Raw genomic sequence first — 22377 nt, forward strand, 5'->3', positions numbered from 1 at the left:
TTTGAAGCGGCTTGATTCTGCTGCAGAAATCTCTCCCCATAGAGAGGAGAGCCCGCAGCGGTAACGGTGATACAATTGACATGTTGCGGATTTGAATTCTACGCGACATGTCAGTTTCTGCACGGCTTGTCCGAGATTTTTGCAAATCTCGTCCATGTTGTTGCTTAGTCTCAGGTTTAAAAATGCATTCAGAAAGTCCGCACGGAAATTTAGGGGGTGTTCAACCTGTTGTAGTAACATTACTACAACAAACCTAAGGGGGCGTTCTCACACATAGCTGATTTGCTGCAGATTTTGTTGCTGATCTTTGTGCAGCTCTGCAGCAGATTTCACCCTGTTAATTGAATTCATATTGAGGAGGTGCGATCAGCTGCAGATCTGCACCAAAATCTGCCACAAATCAGCAATGTGTGAACACACACCCTTAATTGCATTTGGTTTGTTGTAAATTTAGTGATTGAACAGCAAAAACAGGATAAACAGAAAATAAATACTATAAAATTTTATTATTAGCAATGTGTCCTATGCGGGAAAGGGTTTACCAAAACTGATGCAAATGAAAAGTAAAGCATTCGTCTAGAACAGCCAATTAGATCCCAGCTCTCATTTTTCAGAGGCCTATTGTAAAATGAAAAGGGCAACCTGATTGTTTGCTATAGGGGACTCCTTTACCCTTTGTTTGCATCAATTCTTCACAATGTCCCCAAGTGTGGTGCTATACTGCCCTGGATACATCACTGTGTCCATATGACATTGGCTAGAAGTTCACAAGTCTCACAAAGGGGTCTCAGTGTATTTCCATTTTGTAGAATATTCCAGTTTTAAGTACATTGTATCCTCAATCAGCTCTTAAATGACCTGCATTATATTTGGATTATTCTAGGATTCTCCTGTTCTTCCCGTGGGAGAATTTTCGGAGCCTTTTATACATTTTATTACTCAATGGTAAGAATTTACATTTATATTAGTAAGGACATTGTGGTGTAGGATGACTTGTGCTTCCTTCTCATTGTCCATGCTGGTTATGGTCTATATAGATGAGTGTGCAGTGTATGGTCACCTCACCAGGCAAAGGGATGGGTTACCGTATATTAGGCAGCGAGTGATCTTTCAGTTCTTGATGTTAATGCGTTGCAGGCAGGAAAAATAGACCAGCTTAAGGATCTGAACAACTCTTAACAGGGGCCGGATGATGATGATTAGACTACTGGGTCAGAGCATCTCCAAAAATGGCAGGTCTTGATGGCATGCATGGGTTAGTACATACCAAACTGGTCCAAGGAAGAAGTGGTAAACTTGCAACAGGATCAATCGTGTCCAAGGCTCATTGATGTTGTGGTCCGATACCGCAGAAGAGCAACTGTAGCACAAATTACTGACAGAGTTAAAGGGTTTTTCCAGGCAGTATCTGCTATTGCAGCCCAGATACACCAGGGTCGGAACTTTGAACCCTGTGTAGTGGCTGGCACTCAAAATTGCAGGCACGGCTCTCTTTGATATCAATGGGAGCTGCGCCTGCAATTATGAGCACCGGCCACCACACAGGGGTTGGAGCAGTGGCTGACCCCTGTACTCTGCTGAAACCACCTACCATGGGCATGTGAGCATCAGAACTGCACACTGCAAACATTGTTCGAAAATGGTTTAAGGAACATGAAAAAGAGATCAAATCCCCAGATCTCTATCCACTTGGAAATCCATGGGATGTACTGGAAATTCAAGCAGATCCATGGAGGCCGCACATCACAACTTACAGGACTTCAAGGCTCTGCTGTTTAATGTTTTAGTGCCAGATACTACAAGACCTCTTTAGAGCCTTTGTGTAGTATATGCCTTGATGGGTCAGAGCTGTTTTGGTGGCTCGAAGGGAACCTACAAAATATTAGGCATGTGGTTTTAATGTTCTAGCTAATCAGTGTTTGTCATCCGACGACTCTGTATTTGAAACATGCTACATATACATAAGCACACATATTATGTCTTCCCATATTGTTATTGAGGTATGTCCATGAGGACTCGTCTAATCCCCAACATGTTTTCTTCTGTTTAATAGCATGAGAAAACTACCAAAAGAGAGGCCTGCTCCAGAAGAGTTAATGGTAAGAGTTGGTCTAGCCAACCATTTGGCCATGTGTGGTGAGACATTTCTGACATTTGCATGAAAAGAAAAGCAAAATTGAACTCCTCCAGGCCTGGAGAAACCAAGATAGCCAACCCGCTTCTCTGAGTACCTGATGTACACTGTGCATAGTATGCATCATTAGTATTAAGACACTACATGCTGCTCTGACTGGCCAGTACTCATTTGGTCAGCACTCGCTAATCAAAATAATTGAAGTGTCTTAGACTAATGATGCATACTAATGCACAATGTGCATCAGGTAGTCAGAGAATCTGGCGCGGCCATCTTTGTTTCTCCAGGCCCGGAGGGTCACTTTAACTTGTTGCAACAAGTTATCACAGTTATCTTAACACAACAAAAGACCTCATTAAGCTATTGCAAAGCAAATAAACTGAGAAACAGAAATGTTTCTTACATGTCAAGTTAAACTTTGCTATGCCCGTATGCTCCCCCCAAAAATCATTTTGTTCATGTGGATCTTTTTTAGAATTGGGCAGGGTGGAAATGTCATTTACTGAATTTTGGGACTATTATTTTGAGCTCTGCAATTTTTGCATGAAGAAAGAGCCCTTCATAGATGGTGGCCACAAGTGCTGCATTGCTTGCTTATGATTTACTCAGTTTGTTCTATGTTCATCCAGAATTACAGGCAGTAAAAAATAAGAAAAAATTGTATCGATCCAGGTGAATGGATAAACATAAACTTAGTGCCAATGCACCCACCTGGCAAGGAATTAAAGCACACCTCCTGTAAGCATGTGTCAGTGGGGTCCGCACTTGTAGATCCTGACAGTGAACCAGATTTGAACTGGCATTAACCCTTTCCAATCCAATTTGTATCCTGGTTTTCCTAGGGAGCTTACTCTTTTTCTGCCGTTATACAACGGCGCTATATGCTGGCTAAAGCCAGTACTGCATGAGGTGACACATTGGATAGGCTCCGACAGCAGAGAGGCTGGCAATATACAGTAAGAGAACCCCAACGGAAGTCTTCCAATATCGGAGCTGTACAGCCTTAAACCATAATGTCTTAAGACGTCAGACAGTGGATTGGAAAAGGGTAAAAGAGTTTTCCAGGCCATATTTATTGATGACCTATCCTGAAGATGGGTCATCACTAGTTGATCGGCTGAGGTTCGCTACTCGAAGCCCTGACCGGTCTGGTCTTCCGCGAAACTTTATCCTTAGGTGTAGTATAGATTTGGGCTGCTTTATGATGAAAGCCATGTCATAGAAAGAAAAATCATCTTTCCATAAATTTTGTAGAAAGGCATTGACCCAAGCATAGCTTACATATATAGTATCGTCTCCCCCACCCCCACCTCCTCCTAAATATTTTTTGTATATTGCTGGAAAGAGAAAATACTGAAGACCTTTTTAGCACCTACTCCTTGTTATTCCTGTGTGACAGGCGGGCTCAGCTGTGACAACAGGTCTCTCTGCAATCCTTCTGTGAGACCTGACGAGGGTTCTGTATGAGAACTGGCATGATTGAGAAGAGAGAGGGGTGGTAATTGCACATTTTTGTATTGAACTTCTCTATACCACTTAACGCTGAGCCCTCCAGGGACCTAATTCAGTCATTTCACAAGGAGTCTAGGAAAACATTTGTCTACTCTCTAAAGTGACAAATTGTGTAGCGATATTATTACTATATGATAGAAAAAGAGAACACTGGCTGTAGATCAGAAGCAGCCAATCAGGAGGTTTATCCTTGTATTACGGTATTACTGTGCTAGAACACTATTGACAGCAATGAGTTCTCATACAGTATACTTTACCATTCATTTACAGTATACTTTACCATAAGTACTTTCAGAGGAATAGTGTAGTAATAATCTCAATGTCAATTATAGGGGCAGATTCACTAATACTGACCAATAGTTAGATGCAAACGTAGGCTAGACAGTCTTAAAATACTCCACATTTATCACAGTGGGTCTGCTGAATGATAAATCTGTTGAACCTTTAGACTGTCTAGTGTAACTTCATACAACCTATAAGTTGGCTTAGTTTCTGCCAAAATCTCTACCAAAATGTGGTGCAATTTTCGGTGCAAATTTTGGTGTACAATGTCGCATTTAGACTACACCCCCTTTTTCATGAAGGAACGTCCCTTTACCAGGCAAGTCCTAAAGAATATCTAAAACATAGTAACTGTGGCATGAAGCATTTTGGCTGTTTTCTGGCACAATTTGCACCAGAAAACTGTCCAGTTTTAAATAGTAAATCTGCTGCAGTGTGTTTTATTTAGAAAAAAGATTAAAATCGTACAATGATAGAGCTGGAAGGACCTCCAGGGTCATCGGGTCTAACACCTTACTCATTGCAGGATATAGGATGATTTAGGATCATCCAAGACAGATGTCTGTCCAACCTCTGTTTGAAGACTTTCATTAAAGGAGAACTCACCACCTCCTTTGACAACATGTTCCACTCATTGATCGACTTCACTGTCAGAATGTTTTTTCTACTATCTAATTTGTGTCTCCTTCCTTTCAGTTTCATCCCATTGCTTCTAGTCTTTCCTTGTACAAATGAGAATAGGGCTGATCCCTCTGCACTGTGACAGCCCTGCAGATATTTGTAGACCGCTATTAAGTCTCCTCTCAGCCTTCTTTTTTGCAAGCTAAACATTCCCAGATCATTTAACCGTTCCTCTTAGGACCTGGTTTGCAGACCGCTCTCCATCCTAGTAGCTCTTCTCTAAACTTGCTCCATTTTGTCTGTCTTTTTTTTTTTTTTTTTTTACTTGGGGTGCCCAGAACTGGACATAATATTCCAGGTCAGGTCTCACCAAGGAAGAGTAGAGGGGAATAATTCCCTAATGTGATCTAGACTCTTTACTTCTCTCAATACATCCCAGAATTGTGTTTGCCTTTTTGCTGCTGCATCACACTGTTGACTCGTGTTCAGTCTGTGATCTATTAGTATACCCAAGTCTTTTTCACATGGGCTGTTGCTTAGCCCAATTCCTCCCATTCTGTATGTGTTTTTTTTTTCATTCTTCTTGCCCAGATATAGGACCTTGCATTTCTCCCTGTTAAATACCATTCTGTTAGTCGCCGCTCACTAGCTTGTCTAGATCTTTTTGAATCCTCACTTTCTCTAGTGTTAGCTATCCCTCCTAGATTTGTGTCATTGACAAATTTGATCTGTATTCCATCATCTAAAACCTTTATGAAAATGTTGAACAGCACTGCACCCAGGACAGAGCCTTGCGGTACTCCACTTGAGACATCCTTACAATTGGATGTACAGCCATTTATAATCACTCTTTGAGTGCGATCACTCAGTCAGTTGTGAATCCACTTAACAGTTACCTTGTTATTTTTCCAATAAGAATAGTATAAGATACTTTGTCAAATGCTTTGCTGAAGTCAAGATATATTATATATCTGCTGCATTTCCCTGATCAACCCAGTCAGTGATTCTGTCATAGAAGAAAATTAGATTTGTCTGACATGACTTGTTAATTACAACCCGATGCTGGCTTTGGTTATTTACTCCATTCTTATCCAAGTACTTGCATACATGCTGTTTAATAATTTGTTCTAAGATCTTGCCCAGTATAGAAGTCAGGCCCACAGGTATGTAGTTTCCTGGATCCACCTTCTTTCCTTTTTCTTCTAGGACTTCTCCTGTTCTGTAGGAATTTTCAAAGATTATGGCGAGTCGTTCAGCAATTACCTCTGCTGCTTACTTTAGTATCCTAGGATGTAATTCATCTGGACCTGGAGACTTAAATTCATTTAAGTTAGATACATGTTCCCTCACCATCTCTCTGCTTATAGATAGCCTGGATTCTATTATTCCTTCAATAGCACAGGGAAGATCAGTTTATGTTACATTTACTTTCTGAGAGAAAACATACAAAATAGGAGTTTAGGCCTTCTCAACATCTTTTTTGACCAATTCACCATTTTCATCCTGTAAAATCCTACAGCATCTTTGACTTTACTTTTGACATACCCCCAAATTCATTTTGGCCTCTCTTGCAAGCTTCAATTCTTTACAGTTTCTGCAGACTGCATTATTTTCTTCTTTAAAATCACCCATCCCCCTTTCCATTTGATAAACATATTTTTCTTACTTTTTAGCATGTATTTAAGTTCTGTGTTCATCCATCCTGGTCTCTTTAAATGCTTCCCATTCTTCCTTCTTTTGGAGATGCTTAATGATTGTGCTTTTGAGAATCTCATTTAACAAAATTTCCCATGCTTCTTGGACATTTCTGCCCTTTAAGAGAGACTGACACCATATTTGTGTATCCATCTCCAAGGGCAGCATAAGGGTAGTGCCTGTCACACTGATTACAGTGATACGTCTGCTGTGGGTGTCTGTATTAGTTTTTGAGAAACTTGCATTTTATCAGTAGCAGCAGATGCATAGAGGACTATCTTAAAGTGGTCCTAGATATTCTTGAGCTGCCGACTAGCTATACCCACCCAGTCCTCCAGCCAATGATTGATTGCTGTCTGCCTATTACTGTGCATAGAGACACCTGCCAATTATTGGCTGGAGAGTGGGGTGCGTGTGGCTAGCCTGCAGCTCATGAGCATGCAGGACTAGTTCTGTGTCTGCGTGCTACTAATTAAATGCAAGTTTCTCCAAAACTACTGCACAGATACACACAGCAGACATATCACTGTAATCACTGTGACTACCTTATGGTGCTCTCAGTGAGGACTGCAAAAAGATATTGATAGTCTCTTTAAGAATATCCATCCATTGGATCCTTCCTGCCGTCTTTCTAAGTCCAAGATTAGATTTCAGAAAGGCAGATTTTTATGATGTCTTAGTCTTCTCAGGTCTTCCTCTCATTTGTTATCCAAAATTCAAGGATAGCATGATCACTGCCTCCTAAGGTCCCAGCCACCCTTACTCCCTCAACCATTCCCTCCCTGTTGGTAAGAATTAGGTCCAAGATAGCAGATCCCCTTGTTTTCGCTTCTACCTTTTGAAAGATAAAGTTGTCAGCAAGAGCGGATAAGAATTTGTTGGATCCATTACTTTTACCTGAGAGAGATTCCCAACAAATGTCTGGATAGGTAAAATCTCCCATAATCACTGTGTTGTGCTTCTTTGAGAGCTTGGCCATCTGATGTAGAAAGAGTCCATCCATATCTTCTGCTTGTCCAGGTGGCCTATAGTAAATGCCTGCAATGGTGTCCTTTCTGTTGTTCTCTCCTTGTATTCTTACCCAAACAGTTTCTACATAACCCCCATGCTCTGAAGCTTGAATCTCTGTGGAGAGGAATGTTTTCCTAACATACAACACAATACCTCCTCTTCTTCTTTTGTTTGTTCTGTTTCTTATAAATAAGTTGTATCCTTCAAGCCTTGTATTCCAATCATGTGTATCATTCCACCAAGTTTCCGTGATGCCTATGACATTTCTCTTCCTGCTCTTTTTTATATTTATCATTCCACTTCGCATTCAGTGCAATCCATTACTAAAAGGGGAGATGGCAAATAAATGGCAAAGTCCGCTACTGAAGGAGAGATCAACTTCTTCCATCTGCTACATCACTGAGGAAATATTGACGGGATCTTCCACTCCATGGGGCTTACACGTGGCTACTAAGTTTTAGCCCTGCTTTTATTTTTATGCAGAGGGTTTAAGGAAGAGCGGTTTTTGCAGCTATTTCAATATTTTAGATCCATCCTTGAGCAACAAAAATAATGGCACCACCAGATCCGGCACATACCAGAAACCAATTGGTGTTGAACGAACCCCATTGACTATGATGAGGTCAGTCCGGCTGTTGGCATTTTACGGATGAAATGGCATAGCATCCTGTGCGGTTTCGTCTGGGAAATAATGCCGGATTTATATAAGGGGCTCTGAATGGTTCCTCCTACACAGATGTGAACCCAGCCTTAATTAGCTGCTCTCCAAAATTGCAAATTCATATTACAAAATCAGATATGACTTTACATTTGATTGACCCTTTAAGGACCAAGGGCAATAAATTTACGGCTCTTGGGCTTTAATTCCAGCCGCGAGCAGAAGTACGGTGCGGGATTAAAGATCCTGTTCCTGCAATCAAGCAGGGGCAGGTCGGATACTTGGCTGTTAGTTACAGCTGAGGACCCGGAGGAAAAGGTAGAAGTGGTTTTTTACCGCTTCTGTTTTCTCCTTTTCAGGCTAAATAGCACTCAGTGACCGCTATGTACTAAAGAAAGAAAGCGGAAATGTTAAATCCACTACGTGACCCTGTGATCACATGACTGCTGGGTGCTCCCTGTCACAGCAGATCTGCAGAGTCCTAGCAGACCCTGATCCGCTCTGCCAGTGACTATTGTCACTACAGGGGAACTTTTTCACTGTAACTAGCTGCTATGGATGCCCCAGCTACAGTAAGACAAAAGTGTGAAATTAAAAAAATTAAAAGGACTCTCACAGGTCTTATATGATGTCATGGTCATAGATGTTAAAAAAAGTTAACAAAAATAAGTAAAAAAAAAAAATACAGCATAAAATAAAAATACAGTCATCCATTACTATATCGTGCTTCAATAATTGCGGCTTCAGTGCATCGCGGATTTTAGATAGACCATATATAATTCTGTTTTCACTGAGTTTTTCGCCGTATCGTGGAATTTTGCGGTATATACAGTAAATGCGAGATTGTACACGGCACACTATTGCTGATGGAATGTGTTCTGTATCCTGGGTGCTGTTTGGCTCACTGATCATAGCATGCTGTTTGTTTGTTCGTTGCGTGTAAACTGCCGTCGCTAAAAAGTGCATGATTCGTTCACTTTTGCAGTTGTTTGGCAGTTCACCTGACAGATTGATTTGTGTAAATATAACGGCACTACTTCGCGGATTTTCACGTATCACGGGGGTCTCTGGAACGTAACCCCCGCGATAGACAAGGGATCACTGTATATACGAAAAAAAGAAATAGACCAATGATCGACGCCAACCAAAACTGTCGCCGTATGAGCCTTGTAATCCAAAACTATACAAATTATATATCAAAACATCTGAAACATAATGATGTTCATGATTAGTATATTTATTTTGGTGTAATTATACTAATTTTAAAAATAAACAACTTTAAAAAAAAAAAAGGCATTTAATTAAAAATTAAAAATCATTATTTTTGGCTTTTTAAAACCCCCCAATAAAACAAACAAAAAAAGTCCATTAAAAAAAACATTAAAATCGCCCTATATGTCATGGGGAAAAACGCAGCAAAAATAATTTTGGTAGCTAAAGAAAACAAAATAGGGGCAGTAAAACCATCACATGGGTAACATCCCTAAAAAGTGTCTGGTCCTTTAAGGGGTTAAGGTGAGGCTGGTGACTTCATTTATGGGAGGGAGTACTTTAACCCTTTTCAATCCACTGTCTGATGTCTAAAGACATTCTGATTGAAGGCTGTACAGCTCTGATGTCGGAATACATCCGGCAGGGTATTGTTACTGTATATTACTGGCCGCTCTGTTGTCGGGGCCTCTCCAGCATGTCACATACCGCAGTACTGGCTCTAGCAAGCAGATGGCGCCATTGTAAGATAACAGAAAGAGAAAGCCCCCTAGGAAACCCTGAATCCAAAATTGTATTGCAAAGGGTTAATATCTTCTGCTGAAATCGGTGAAGCTCACATTCTGGAACAAATGTAACGTACTCTGAGGAATCACAGTGAGTCATTTTTTTTTGCACTGCCCATTTTACTAGCTAGTGCGGAGGGTCCCTGGCATTATATGGAGGGCTACAGAAAAAAATAAGTGCATGAAAAATATAATGCTGGGCAGCTTTATGTAACCAGAAGTAGTGGGCATAAAAGAAGATGAGATAAATGAAAAAAAGATCCAGCGCTCTAGAGAGACCTTTCTGACTCAATTTAGTCAGAAGTAGTGGGCATAACTCTCACCCATTGCCAACCTATAGGATTTCCGAGCCGTCACAACCTTCTGAAGAGGAATGCCATGGTAACGGGGCAGTTACATATCGCTTCTGTAATTAAACCCTTTACATTGTATTATGCCATTTCTGTTAGCAGTATGACAGGAAGTGTTCTGGCGCTGCCCCTTTAATGCATGAATGATCAGCGTGAGTTGGAGAACAGTACCTGGCAGCCCATCACGTAACCCTGTCATCGTGTCGCCAAAGGATTTTCTGACCTTTCAGTCAAAGTATTGTCTCAATCTGCAGAATTATGGAAACTTGCTCTGTGTATTTTAAGTAACCACTCCTCCTCCCCTTAATGAGGTTATGACCAACCGCTTATTATAATTGCTTCCAACTCCTTTTAATTTTCAAGCTTATTAATCATAAGAAGAGTTATTTAAAAATGCATAAATTAATCTTGGATTAAAAGACCATCAAGGCCTAGAAACAATTAAGATTGTGCAAGGAGTCCCAGGGGCAGTGTGGTGGCTGATTGTAGCAGTCAGGTGGGCCTGGCTGAGCGAGCGGCAGAATGATTAATGCACACAGCTTTTCAAGAAGTGCTTCAGAAATGCCACTTGCTGACCCTAGAACTGTATGACTTGCCAGAGAAGAGAAGCAGCTACTGATCCTTGCCAAGACGACACACGGGCTTGTGAGGCCTCCCGATACGTCTAGGTCAGTCCAGGCATACATAAAAATGGAGATTAAAAAAAGCAAAAAAACTTCATCTCTTCAACAGGTTAATAACGAAGTGGAATGTAAGACTTGTATTCCACACACAACTTTTTATTTGTTGTTGCTTATATGACCTGCCAGGTTTGTTTCTTCACAGAGATCATAGAGAACAAAAGAACCCAAGGGGGGAAGGTCTCTAGACCAAAGTTCCAAAGTTTCTTTGTTGTTGCAAAGTAATACAAAGCAAATTTCAGATAGGCCGCCTGCAGACGAGCGGGTCGGATCCGGCGGCGAGAATTCTCGCCGCGGGACCCGACCCGAGAGCCTGCAGGGACGAGCGCGTACTCACCCGCGCCTGGCGGCCCCAGCTCTTTCATGTGCCGGCTGCCGCGCAGCCGGCGCATGCGCAGGCCAGAGCCGGCGGCCGTGTGAGTGCGAGCCCCGCACAAAAATAGGACATGTCGCGGTTTGTTTGCCGCGCGAGATTTCGCGCGGCCAAATCGCGGCCGTCTGCATAGGAGTGCGTATTGTAACGCACTCCTATGTAGACTTTCAGTGGCGGAAATCCCACAGGAAATACCGCCGCGGGATTTCCGCCCGGGTGCAGGCGGCCATACTCCCTCAGTGTTCTATAAACAAAAGTGCAGGAATACCCTGAATGGGAAGATGAGTGACAAGCACTCCTGCTGTGTTTCCTCGAAAATAAAACCTACCCCTAAAATAAGCCTGTTTTCGGACCACACCGGTACCAATCTGATGACCTCATTGCTAGGTAGATATGGAAGCCCGTGATGAGACGATTGCTAGCAACATCTATTAATAACACGAAAGCACTACATGTTATATCAAGGCGCATCTCAGGAGAACCCACAGGGAATTCTGTTTAATTGAAGATATTGCCAGTTTTTATACAGAAAGAAGAGGGCGTTATCCTACAAAGGTTACAAGGATTATTGATCATAAGAGCTTTGAGACTCTTTTGAAGATGTCAATAAGCCCTAAGGTTCATCTACACAAGAAAAGAACTGCAGTCGGGGTATTTTTATCGCATTATACACTATTTTTGTTGACTGACTATGTTTTTATGTTAACAGAATTTAGTATTGCTGTTCTTCCTATTGATTCCTCTTATCTGTTAATCCTTGTTACCGGCACTACAAAGCATAAGTTTTAGCCTTCTATATAAGGGCCAATAGTCCAATCAGATAAGAAATACATACACTTATTGCATTCTGAAACTTAACAATTTATGTGCTGTGACAAAGCCCTACTCTGATTTTCAGGGGGGGGCTTGAAATATAAGCCCTACCCCTAAAAATAAGCCTTAGCTACACTACATGGGGAAAAAAAACTAATACTTACCTAGCAAGCGTTGTCCGGGTCCCTCTCTGTTTTCCGCATTTACGGCAGGCTTCTGTGCAGTTCTCAGCACCAGCAGAACATTGCTTGCTACTAACGTGGTTTGTAAACCCCGCCTCCAGCAAGCGATTGCTCTGATCGAGCCACGGTGCTCGTGAACCAGCCAGTCACTACGCTCGATGAACCAATCACAGCATAGCATTGAACAGTGGAAAGGACCCAGATGGTGCCTGCTAGGTAAGTATAAGACCCTGTGCCTTTTGGGGGGGAAAAATTAATACAAGACATGGTCTTATTTTCAGGGGAACACTGTATTATAGCTCGTACATATTAAAATTCATTGCAAGAGCAATTGGCGCTGAGTAATGCAGCGTGGAGATTCAGGATATAATGGTCTTATCTCTCTCTCTGGCAGGGTCATCCGTTCATCGTTCAGTTCGATGATGGGAACACGGAGGTGGTGTCGATGTGGGTGTGTAGGGCGTTAGAAGAAAGACGGGCGCAGAACAGCCAGGAGTGAGAAGACAACACAAGGATGAAGCCACTCAGATTATATACACATGGACTAGCTCAGCAAAGCCAGTGTCCTATACACTGGAAGCATTAACCTGTTCTTTGCTGGATGACCCGTCATGCTGTATACATGGTGCGTTCAGTATGTCCTGCTAGTCACATATTCCACATACATCGGGTGTCTGAAGAAGTGCACACAGGACAGTGGAAATAATGACCGACAGTGTTAATTACTGCAGCCAGCTAGCTCTTGGAACATTCAATGCATTGTAAGCAGGGCTAAGCTAGTAGCAGAGCGGGTAAGAGGACATCCTCTGCCTACATACATAGCACAGGTCGCACTTTTAGGATGGTTGGGACTTATTCATTTGCTGTGATCATCTGTTCATATTACAGCGTCTTCCAGGATTTACTACAAAGTGCCATACTAATACAGGCCTCAGGAGTCTGTTTGCTTGAACATATGACAATGGTGGGTTGTGGGTGACAAGTTGTAATCTTATTACAGTGACTCTGGTGCCACCAAACACCCTCTCAGTTACATATATTATTGTATGCTTTGGATGGTATGTCTTGCACATATCTAATTTTTCAGTTTAATAAACTTTTCTACAGATGATGATTCTCTTCTCTTCCTCATGTTGGACTATAACCCTTTATGAATTTTTCATTGTTACATTCTTATCTTAGTTTTGTTGTTGTTTCAATGACTTCTAGACCCCAACAGGATTCACCTGTAGTGCCACTGCTCACCACATCGTAGTTAATGTTTTCTATAGACACTAAATCGATAGTACTGCAGTACCAGTCAAAAGTTTGGACACACATTAGATTATTTGTTTGGTTTTATTTTTATTTTCTACATTGTAGGTTCATCTTGAAGACATGAAAACTATGAAGGAAAATGTATGGAATGAAGTAGTTAACAAAAAAGTGATAAACAAGTCAGAATATGTTTTCGATTCTTCAAAGTAGCCCCGTTTTGCTTTGATGACAGTTTTGCACACTCTGGGCATTCGCTCAATCAGCTTCATTAGGTAGTCACCTGGAATGGTTTTCAGTTAAGAATTATGCCTTGTCAGGAGTTAATTTGTCAAATTTCTTGCCTTCTTAATATATTTAAGACCATCAGTTATGTTAGGGAGATGTAGGGTTGGTACACAGTTCCATACAGTGTTTAACCCTGTGCAACTATTGTTCTAATCCACATTATCGCAAGAAGCGCTCAACTTGGTAAAGAGAAGCAACATTCCAACATTACTTAAAGACGTCAAGGTCAGTCAGTCCAGAAAATTTCAAGAACTCTGAAGGTATCCTGAAGTGCAATCATGAAAACCATCAAACTCTATGGTAAAACTGGCTCTCGTGAGGAAAGGAAGACCAAGAGTTACCTCTGCTGCAGAGGATAATTTCATTAGTTACCAGCCTCAGAAATTGCAAATTAATATCAACTCGAGATTAGAGCCCACATAAATGTTTCACCGAGATCACATACCACACACATCTCAACAGCAACTGTAACGAAGAGACTGAAAATGAGGCCTTTATGGTCAAATTGCTGCAAAACAGCCATTACTGAGGAACATTAAGAAGATGAGACTTGCTTGGGTCAAGAAATACAAGACATGGACATTAGACCAGTGAAAATCTGTGCTTTGGTCTGATGACTCACAATTTGAGATTTTTGGTTCCAACCATCATGTCTTTGTCAGGCGCAGACAATGTGAATGGATAGTGTCTACATATGTGGTTCCCACCGTAAAGCATGGAGAAGGAGGTGGTGTGATAGGTTGGTGTGTGATTTTCTGGTGACACTTGGTAATTTATTTAAAATTCAAGGGACACTTAAACAGCATGGCTACCAAAAGCATTCTGCAGCGACATGCCATACCATGTGGATTGCGCTTAGTGGGACCATCATTTTGTTTTTAAACAATACAATGATCCCAAAATATCCCTCAGGGTGGCTTCACACGAGCGTTTTTTTTGTGCGTACATAGGTGCGCACCCATGTACGTACAAAAACACGCGTGAATGCAGGTCCGTGCATTGTTTTCAATGGAGCCGCGGCTGCTGCCGGTGGCTCAATTGAAAACAATGGTCTATCGGCACCCATGCATTGTTTTTCAGGGAAAGGCTTTACATATAAGCCCTTCCCTGAAAAACAAAAATTTTAGTGTAAAAACAAAAAAAACTTGCCCTCCACCGCTGCCATGTCCCCCGCAGGGATGAACACATCTGCTGCATGCGGCAGATGTTTCCTTCATCCCCGCTCGTAAAAAAAAATTCCCTGCTGCCACATCTGTGACAGATGCAGCAGAGGAATTCTTCAATTCTCTACCGCAGCTGTCACACATGACAGCTGCGGTAGAGGATTCTGCTGCTGGCACCCCTTCAATTGATTTCAGGGAAGGGCTTTAAAGGGGTTGTCCCGCGGCAGCAAGTGGGTCTATACTCTTCTGTATGGCCATAATAATGCACTTTGTAATGTACATTGTGCATTAATTATGAGCCATACAGAAGTTATAAAAAGTTTTTCACTTACCTGTTCCGTTGCTGGCATCCCCGTCTCCATGGTTGCCGTCTAATTTTCGCCGTCTAATGGCCAAATTAGACGCGCTTGCGCAGTCCGGGTCTTCTGCTGTTCTCTATGGGGGTCCGTGTAGCTCCGCCCCGTCACGTGTCGATTCCAGCCAATCAGGAGGCTGGAATCGGCAATGGACCGCACAGAAGAGCTGCGGTCCACGGAGGGAGAAGACCCCGGCGGCCATCTTCAACCGGTAAGTATAGAAGTCACCGGAGCGCGGGGATTCAGGTAAGCGCTGTGCTGTGTTTTTTTTAAGTCCCTGCATCGGGGTTGTCTCGCGCCGAACGGGGGGGGGGGGGGGGGGGTTGAAAAAGAAAAAAAACTGTTTCGGCGCGGGACAACCCCTTTAAATATAAGCCCTTCTGTGAAAATCCAGTAAAAGAGGTTAAAAGTGCTGTAAAAAACAAAAAAAATAGATACCTTGCTTCAGCTGCCAGGGCTCAGCCGCGTCTTCTCCTGCTGGCCCCTGCTCTGTAGTGCTGATCTATCTGGGGGACAGCCATCTATTAATTCCATTTCTATGTTAGGGTATCGAAAATATGTCCAGCAGACACTTGATGATTATAAGGGTTGTGCCACTTGTAGCTATTGATGATCTAGCCTCAGGTTATGCCGCTGTGCACAAGCCATCCATCATGAAATTCATATACAATGGTGCAAGGAGAGTCAGTCAGTGGAAAGTTGAGCAATGGAAGAACTTTCTATGGAGTGCTGAATCGCATTACTCTGTCTTCAAATCAGATGGCCATACCACAATGTGGAGGTATGATGTCTGGGAAACACATTTTGCCTCAGTGTGTTGTGCCAACAGATAAGTACTGCAGAGTTTCGTTTTACATCGCATGGTCTCAATTCATTGGTTGTAGTGACAAGAACCATGAACAAGGAGTTGTACCTTGACATTCTAGATGATAATGTACTGCTGACAATGTGTTACTATTCAAGGAATAGTCAGCGATACTTCCAAGAAGACAATGCGCCTTGTCACAAATCCAACGCCATTTTTATAGCTATTCCGCAATTGGACTGGCCTGCACAGTGTCCCGACCTGAACCCTACTGAACATCTTTGGGACAAAACTGGAACGTTGGGTCAGGAAATATGAACTGTATCCATCCTTGAGAGAACTCGCCAGATGTTTGCAGGATGAATGGAGGGAAATACCAGCTGAAGTATATCAGACGTTAGTAGAAAGTATTCCATGGGAACTTCAGATGTCTTTAGGGCTGAAGTAGTCCCCACTAAATATTAACATATGTAAATAAATACTACTTTTGATTCTTCCTCAGGTGTCCAATTACTTTTGTTGGGATAGTATATGTCCTGTGTATGCATGATAGCAGATTATTATGAAACTGCATGGCAATTAAGTGACTGCTCATATTATGTATAGATTGCAGCAAGATCCTCTGGAGCATTTTTCTGATATACCCCAGGCTGGCACTGAATACATTTCTACTATGTTCCCCTTTAATTCTTCAAAATGCTTCGTCCGCCCCTTTCATGTGGATGGATGCTATATTTTCCAAAAGAAATACAATCTCTATGAAGAAAGGATCTAAAGCTTAAGGTGAAATACAACATGGGTTAAACCATAAAAAAGTGTAAATTGTGCATGGCAAATACATAAGTACACAAGGAAGCCAAAGAACAATTGATAAATCGATAACCTCATCCAGTCCTTCAGGGGAAAAGCTATTTAATTTATAGAACTAATATTACTTGTGTCTTAAAGCTGTCAGCATGGAGTTTTAGGGTAATGTACTCGGCTCCAATATTTTGATTACAGTGCGTTAGATCGACATGGTTTAATTACAGAATGTTTTTGATACAGATGGATTTGTATTGTTATAGAGGCGGAGGTGTTATAAGTGGGGGACGTTCCCCTTAATAAATGACAATTATAGATCACATAAAATGACAAATTAGCCACATAAAAGAAACCTGCATGTGCGAAAGATGAACGTAAAATATATTGGTCAGTATCGCTGAGTAATGTTCGACCAATCCTGTTATTTACACACCTTTGTATTAACCATTTTATAGGGGGAACTATTAGACTCAACTGTATAACCCAAAAATTGAAAGAGTAGGATCAAGAGTCTTCCATATAGCATATATGACTGTGTGCACAAATTATTTCATATATGTCTATCTTTGTGTCTAATTACTATCACTTATAGCTCATATACGTATCTATCCCTCTCTACACTCATTATCAAAAAAAAATCAAGTACCTAGAAGGAGTTGCCGTTTGTTGCAAAACTCAGCATGCAGTTACATCTCAGCCAGTATGTGAATAATTAGAGTTGTGGTGGGATTAGATGAACGGTCCATCCACCTGACGCCCTAAAACTGAGAGCCTTTTTATAGGCCAAGGCTGTGTGTAGGGACCTCTTTTTCCGCTTGTGTAGAGCTTGTTGACCACTAGACTCCTCTATGATGCAGAGAAGAGATTTCACCCAGTTACCAGAGTCTGAGAGGGGCGCATTATTGGGATGTGAGAAGCTGGATGGTCATATTGATGAATTGCCCCTCACCTGGGCCGTTCTGACCGAACTGTAAGGAGATGTTGGGAGCAGTAGATGTGCGAGGGCATACAAGGTGACCGGGCTCAGGATACCCTCGACAGACCACCAGTAGAGAGGATCATCTGACAAGCACGAGCAGCACCAACTGTTTTGTTGTCCTTCATTGAGAGACAGGTGGCTCCATCATTACAGGCTTCTGTGTCTGTCAGAACCATTTCCAGGTGCTTTGCTAAAGGATATTTGGTCGCCCAGCGCCCATTACGTGTACGACCTTTGACACTCACCCACTGTCGCCTCTGTTTGCATTGGTGTGATGAAGGATGAAACTGGACTGCTACGGGTTAGATAAGGTTGTCTTCAGTGATGAAACCAGGTTTAGTTTGGGCACGGACGACGGCCATGTTCCTGTCTGGAGACCAAGAGATGAGCGCCTCAATCCTGCCTTTGCTGTGGAGCAACACACTGCCCCCACTGCTGGTGTGATAGTCTGGGGGATCATCATATACAACAGTTGGTCACCCCTAGTAGTGGTACGAGGGATAATGACCACTCACTGATATGCAGCCACATGTGTTGTCTCTCATTGCAGGGCTTTTAAGAGTCATGTTCCAGCAGGATAATGCTCGGCCGTACACACAAGGGTGTCGCAAAAATGTCTCCACAACATTGTCACACTTTTGTAGCCTGCTCAGTAGCCAGATTTATCACCAATAGAAGTTAGGGATGATCTAGGATGCCAACTTCAACCGCCTACAAGTTTGCACAATCTAGAGCAGTGGGTGCACAAGTCCAGTCCTCAAGGGTCCCCAACATGTCATGTTTTCAGGATATCCGATAGTAAGAACACTTGTGACAATGTCTGAGGCACCGACAATAATTCAGTGGTTCCCAAACTTTTTCAACCTTGTCGAGCCCCAAGGTGTTGGCTCAGTAGTAACAGGCACCCCCATTGCGGCCCCAGTGGTCATAGTGCCCCCCATTGCTGCTGCAGTAGTAATAGTGTTCCCTATATTGGCCCCAGTAGTAATAGTGCCCCTATATTGGCCCAGTAATAATAATGTCCACAATATTTGCTCCAGTAGTAATGGTGTCCCTTATATTTGCCCCAGTAGTAAGTGTCCCCTATAATGGGCCCAGTAGTAATAATGACCCCCATTGCTGCCCCAGTAGTAATAGCATCCCCTATATTGGCCCCAGTAGTAAGTGTACCCAATATTTGCCCCAGTAGTAATAGGGTCCCCCATTGCAGCCCCAGTAGTAATAGCAATGCCTATTGCCGCACCAGTAGTAATGGTGTCACCTATATTAGCCCCAGTAGTAATAGCGATCCTATTGTGGCCCCAGTAGTAATAGCATCTCCTGTATTGGCCCCAGTAGTAATACTGTCCCCAATATTGGCTCCAGTGGTAATAGTGTCCTCTATATTGGGCCCAGTAGTAAGGCCTCATGTCCACAGGGAAATTATGTTTAGCAAATGCGTGCATGAAAAAAAAAATGCAAATCCGAATCCCATAGGAAAGCATTGACCATCCGTGGTTAATTAAATTGCCGCAGATGGTATTTTAAGTGATTTGTGTATTTCATGCGTGGGGAAAAAAACGCGACATGCTCTATTTTAGTGCAGATCATGCGTGAGAGCACATAGAGCTCATATCTCAATTTATCTCAAGCATGAAAAAAAAGACAGTTATAGTGCATCCGCAGCAGAAATCCACACAGGCCTGATTGTCTGCGTGGACATGAGGCCTAATAGTGACCTCCCCATTGCAGCTCCCAGTAGTAATAGTGACCCAATATTGTGGTCCCAGTAGTAATAGGCTCCCTGGTTGCAGCCCCAGCAGTAATAGCGACCCCTCTTGTGGCCCCAGTAGTAATGGTGTCCCCTATATTGGCCCCAGTAGTAATAGTGTCCCCTATATTGGCCCCAGTAGTAATAGTGTCCTCTATATCAGACCCAGTAGTAATAGTGCCCCCCCCCCCTTTGCCGCTCCAGTAATAATAACATCCCCTATATTGGCCCCAGTAGAAGTAGTGACCCCTATTGTGGCCCCAATAATAATAGGCTCCCTTATTGTGGCCCCAGTAGTGATAGGGTCCCCCACTATAACCACAGTTTTAATGGGGTCCTTCATTGCTGCCCCAGTAGTAATAGGGTATCCCACTGATACTGGAGTTTTATCACTAGTAATAGTGCCCTCGATATTGGCCCCAGTAGTAATTGTTTACCCTTTATTGGCACCAGTAGTTACAGTGTAGTAGTAAGTGTCCCCTATATTGGCCCCAGTAATAAAAGTGACCCCCTACATTGGGCCCAGTAGTAACACCTACCCTTTATTGCCGCTCCAGTAGTAATAGCATTCCCTATATTGGCCCCAGTAAAAAATAGTAACTCCTATTGTGGTCCCAGTAGTAATAGGCTCCCTGGTTGCAGCCCCAGCAGTAATAGCGACCCCTCTTGTGGTCCCAGTAGTAATGGCGTCCCCTATATTGGCCCCAGTAGTAATAGTGTCCTCTATATTGGCCCCAGTAGTAAGTGTCCCCTATATTGGGCCCAATAGTAATAGTGCCCGCCCACTTTGCTGCTCCAGTAATAATAACATCCCCTATATCAGCCCCAGTAGAAGTAGTGATCCCTATTGTGGCCCCAATAATAATAGGCTCCCTTATTGTGGCCCTAGTGGTGATAGCGCCCCCATTGCCACCCCAGTAGTAATATGGTCCCCCATTTCCACCCCAATAGTGATAGGGTCCCCCATTGTGGCCCCAGTAGTAATAGGGTCCGTTATTGCTGCCCTAGTAGTATTAGGGTCCTTCATTGCTGCTCCAGTAGTAATAGGGTCCCCCATTACCCTGCCAATCATAATAGGGTCCTCCATTGTGGCCCCAGTAGTAAGAGGCTCCCTCATTGTGGCCCCAGTCGTGATATGGTCCCCCAATTCCACCCCAATAGTGATAGGGTCCCCATTGTGGCCCCAGTAGAAATAGGGTCCCTCGTTGCTGCTACTGAAGCTGGAGTTTTATTAGTGCGGATTACAATAGGGGCGATTGGGACAGGTGTGGGCCACCTTGGAGTCTTGGAGTCGATCGCCCCTATTATAATCTTTCATTAGTCCCCACTGTATTCACTTCTGTAGCGGTATCCAGACAGACTGTAAATGAAAGTCCAGGACCTGTAGTCAGCATAGCAATGCAGATCACCTCACTGGAGCTGGCTCATGTGATCCACGTTGCTATGTCGACTGCAGGTCCTGGACTTTCATTTACAGGCTGTCTGGATACCGCTACAGTGCTTAGTAGACCGGGGACCTAGACCCGGTCCAAGCCCCTGGTAATCACTCCCGGAGCTGCAAGGGCTCACCAGAGCACACTTTGGGAGACCCTGCTCTAATTACATCACCTGTGCATTACTGAGAAAATCCAGAAAACATGACCTGTTGGGCTTCCTTGAGGACTGAATTTGTGCACCCCTGATGAAGAGGGTTACAGCAAATGTGAACCAATATGCTGCAGGATACCATCTGGAACCTGTATGCCTCCATGCCTGTCCATATCACATCTTGTATTGAAGCTAGAGGTGGTACAACAGGGTACTAGAGCCTCCCTTCAAGGGGTCAGTTTTCCATAATAAATTCTCCTTTTGTTCTGATATTGTAATCACTCACTTACATCAACGTTACAATCACACACAGAAAGTTTCAATTCATTCCGACAACTCCTACTAGGGGAGGGATTTTTTTGGCAATGATGGTAGTTACTTCAATAATGCAGCGAGGCCGTTCGTTTTCCTTAATTGCATTAAAGTACAGTATCTGATATTAAAGGGAATCTTTTAGCTCGAACATGCTGTCCAAACTGCAGGCATGATGTTATAGAGCCGGAGGAGCCGAGCAGATGGATGTATAGTTTTATGGGGAAAGAGTCAGTAAAAATTGTACTTTATTCATTTCTATCTCTGCTCATTTTGAGCTGAACAGTCCAATGGGCGGAGCTATCAGTGATTGACAGCTATTTGTATATGACTGTACATACAGGGGTAGCTGTCAATCACTGATAAGACCACCCATTGAACTGTTCAAACCTCTTAATACATTTGTCTCATCTGGTAGCACTTCTGTGTGCCAGATGGAAGCTTACATCAGTTACAGGCTAGCGTAGGTATGTAGTGCTATGGTCACCAGTTTTGGTTGCTCAGTGTACTAACTGTGATGGGCCACACTTAGCCATGTCCCCTGACACTTCTTGAAAAGGTGGCAGGCACAGCATAAATCCCCCAAAAGTCACAAGTATGGCAAATGCTACAAAAAGACAACTTTTGTATGCTAACAAAATGGCACACAGGGCGTAATAGATACCCCCAGTCTGCTTTGAGTATTTTTCTGATGCATTTCTCCATAAGCTTCTCTATAGAATTAAAAAAAACACCAAAAAATACACAATCTAAAAATAAAATGAATAAAAAAATGCACCAAAAACACTCAGAGGAAAGAAAAAGCCATTAAAATGTTTGAAACACATTTTACATATGTTTTAAAAAAAAGATTAAAGGTGTTTTATATATGTTTTAAAATGCAGAATAAAAGCTGTACCACCCACTGATTGACAGATTGATCCCTATGCACAGTAATAAGGAAAAAGCTGCCATATGGCGGTGGGTGGGCAGGAGGAGCCCGCATCTCTTGAA

General features: G+C 42.7%; 1 protein-coding gene across 1 annotated transcript in view; it reads left to right on the forward strand.

Annotated features, from left to right (window-relative positions):
* The window catches only part of MAP2K5 (mitogen-activated protein kinase kinase 5), a 138595-nt gene extending 125395 nt beyond the window's left edge, over positions 1-13200 (forward strand). Inside the window, exons 20-22 of the mRNA XM_066592936.1 lie at positions 884-945; positions 2054-2099; positions 12481-13200. Of these exons, the coding sequence (XP_066449033.1) occupies positions 884-945; positions 2054-2099; positions 12481-12585 (213 nt within the window). The 3' untranslated portion in view covers positions 12586-13200. The remainder of the gene's footprint in view (positions 1-883; positions 946-2053; positions 2100-12480) is intronic.
* The last annotated feature ends 9177 nt before the right edge of the window (positions 13201-22377 follow it).

The sequence above is a fragment of the Eleutherodactylus coqui genome, chromosome 2, assembly GCF_035609145.1.
Source record: "Eleutherodactylus coqui strain aEleCoq1 chromosome 2, aEleCoq1.hap1, whole genome shotgun sequence".
Classification (NCBI taxonomy): domain Eukaryota; kingdom Metazoa; phylum Chordata; class Amphibia; order Anura; family Eleutherodactylidae; genus Eleutherodactylus; species Eleutherodactylus coqui.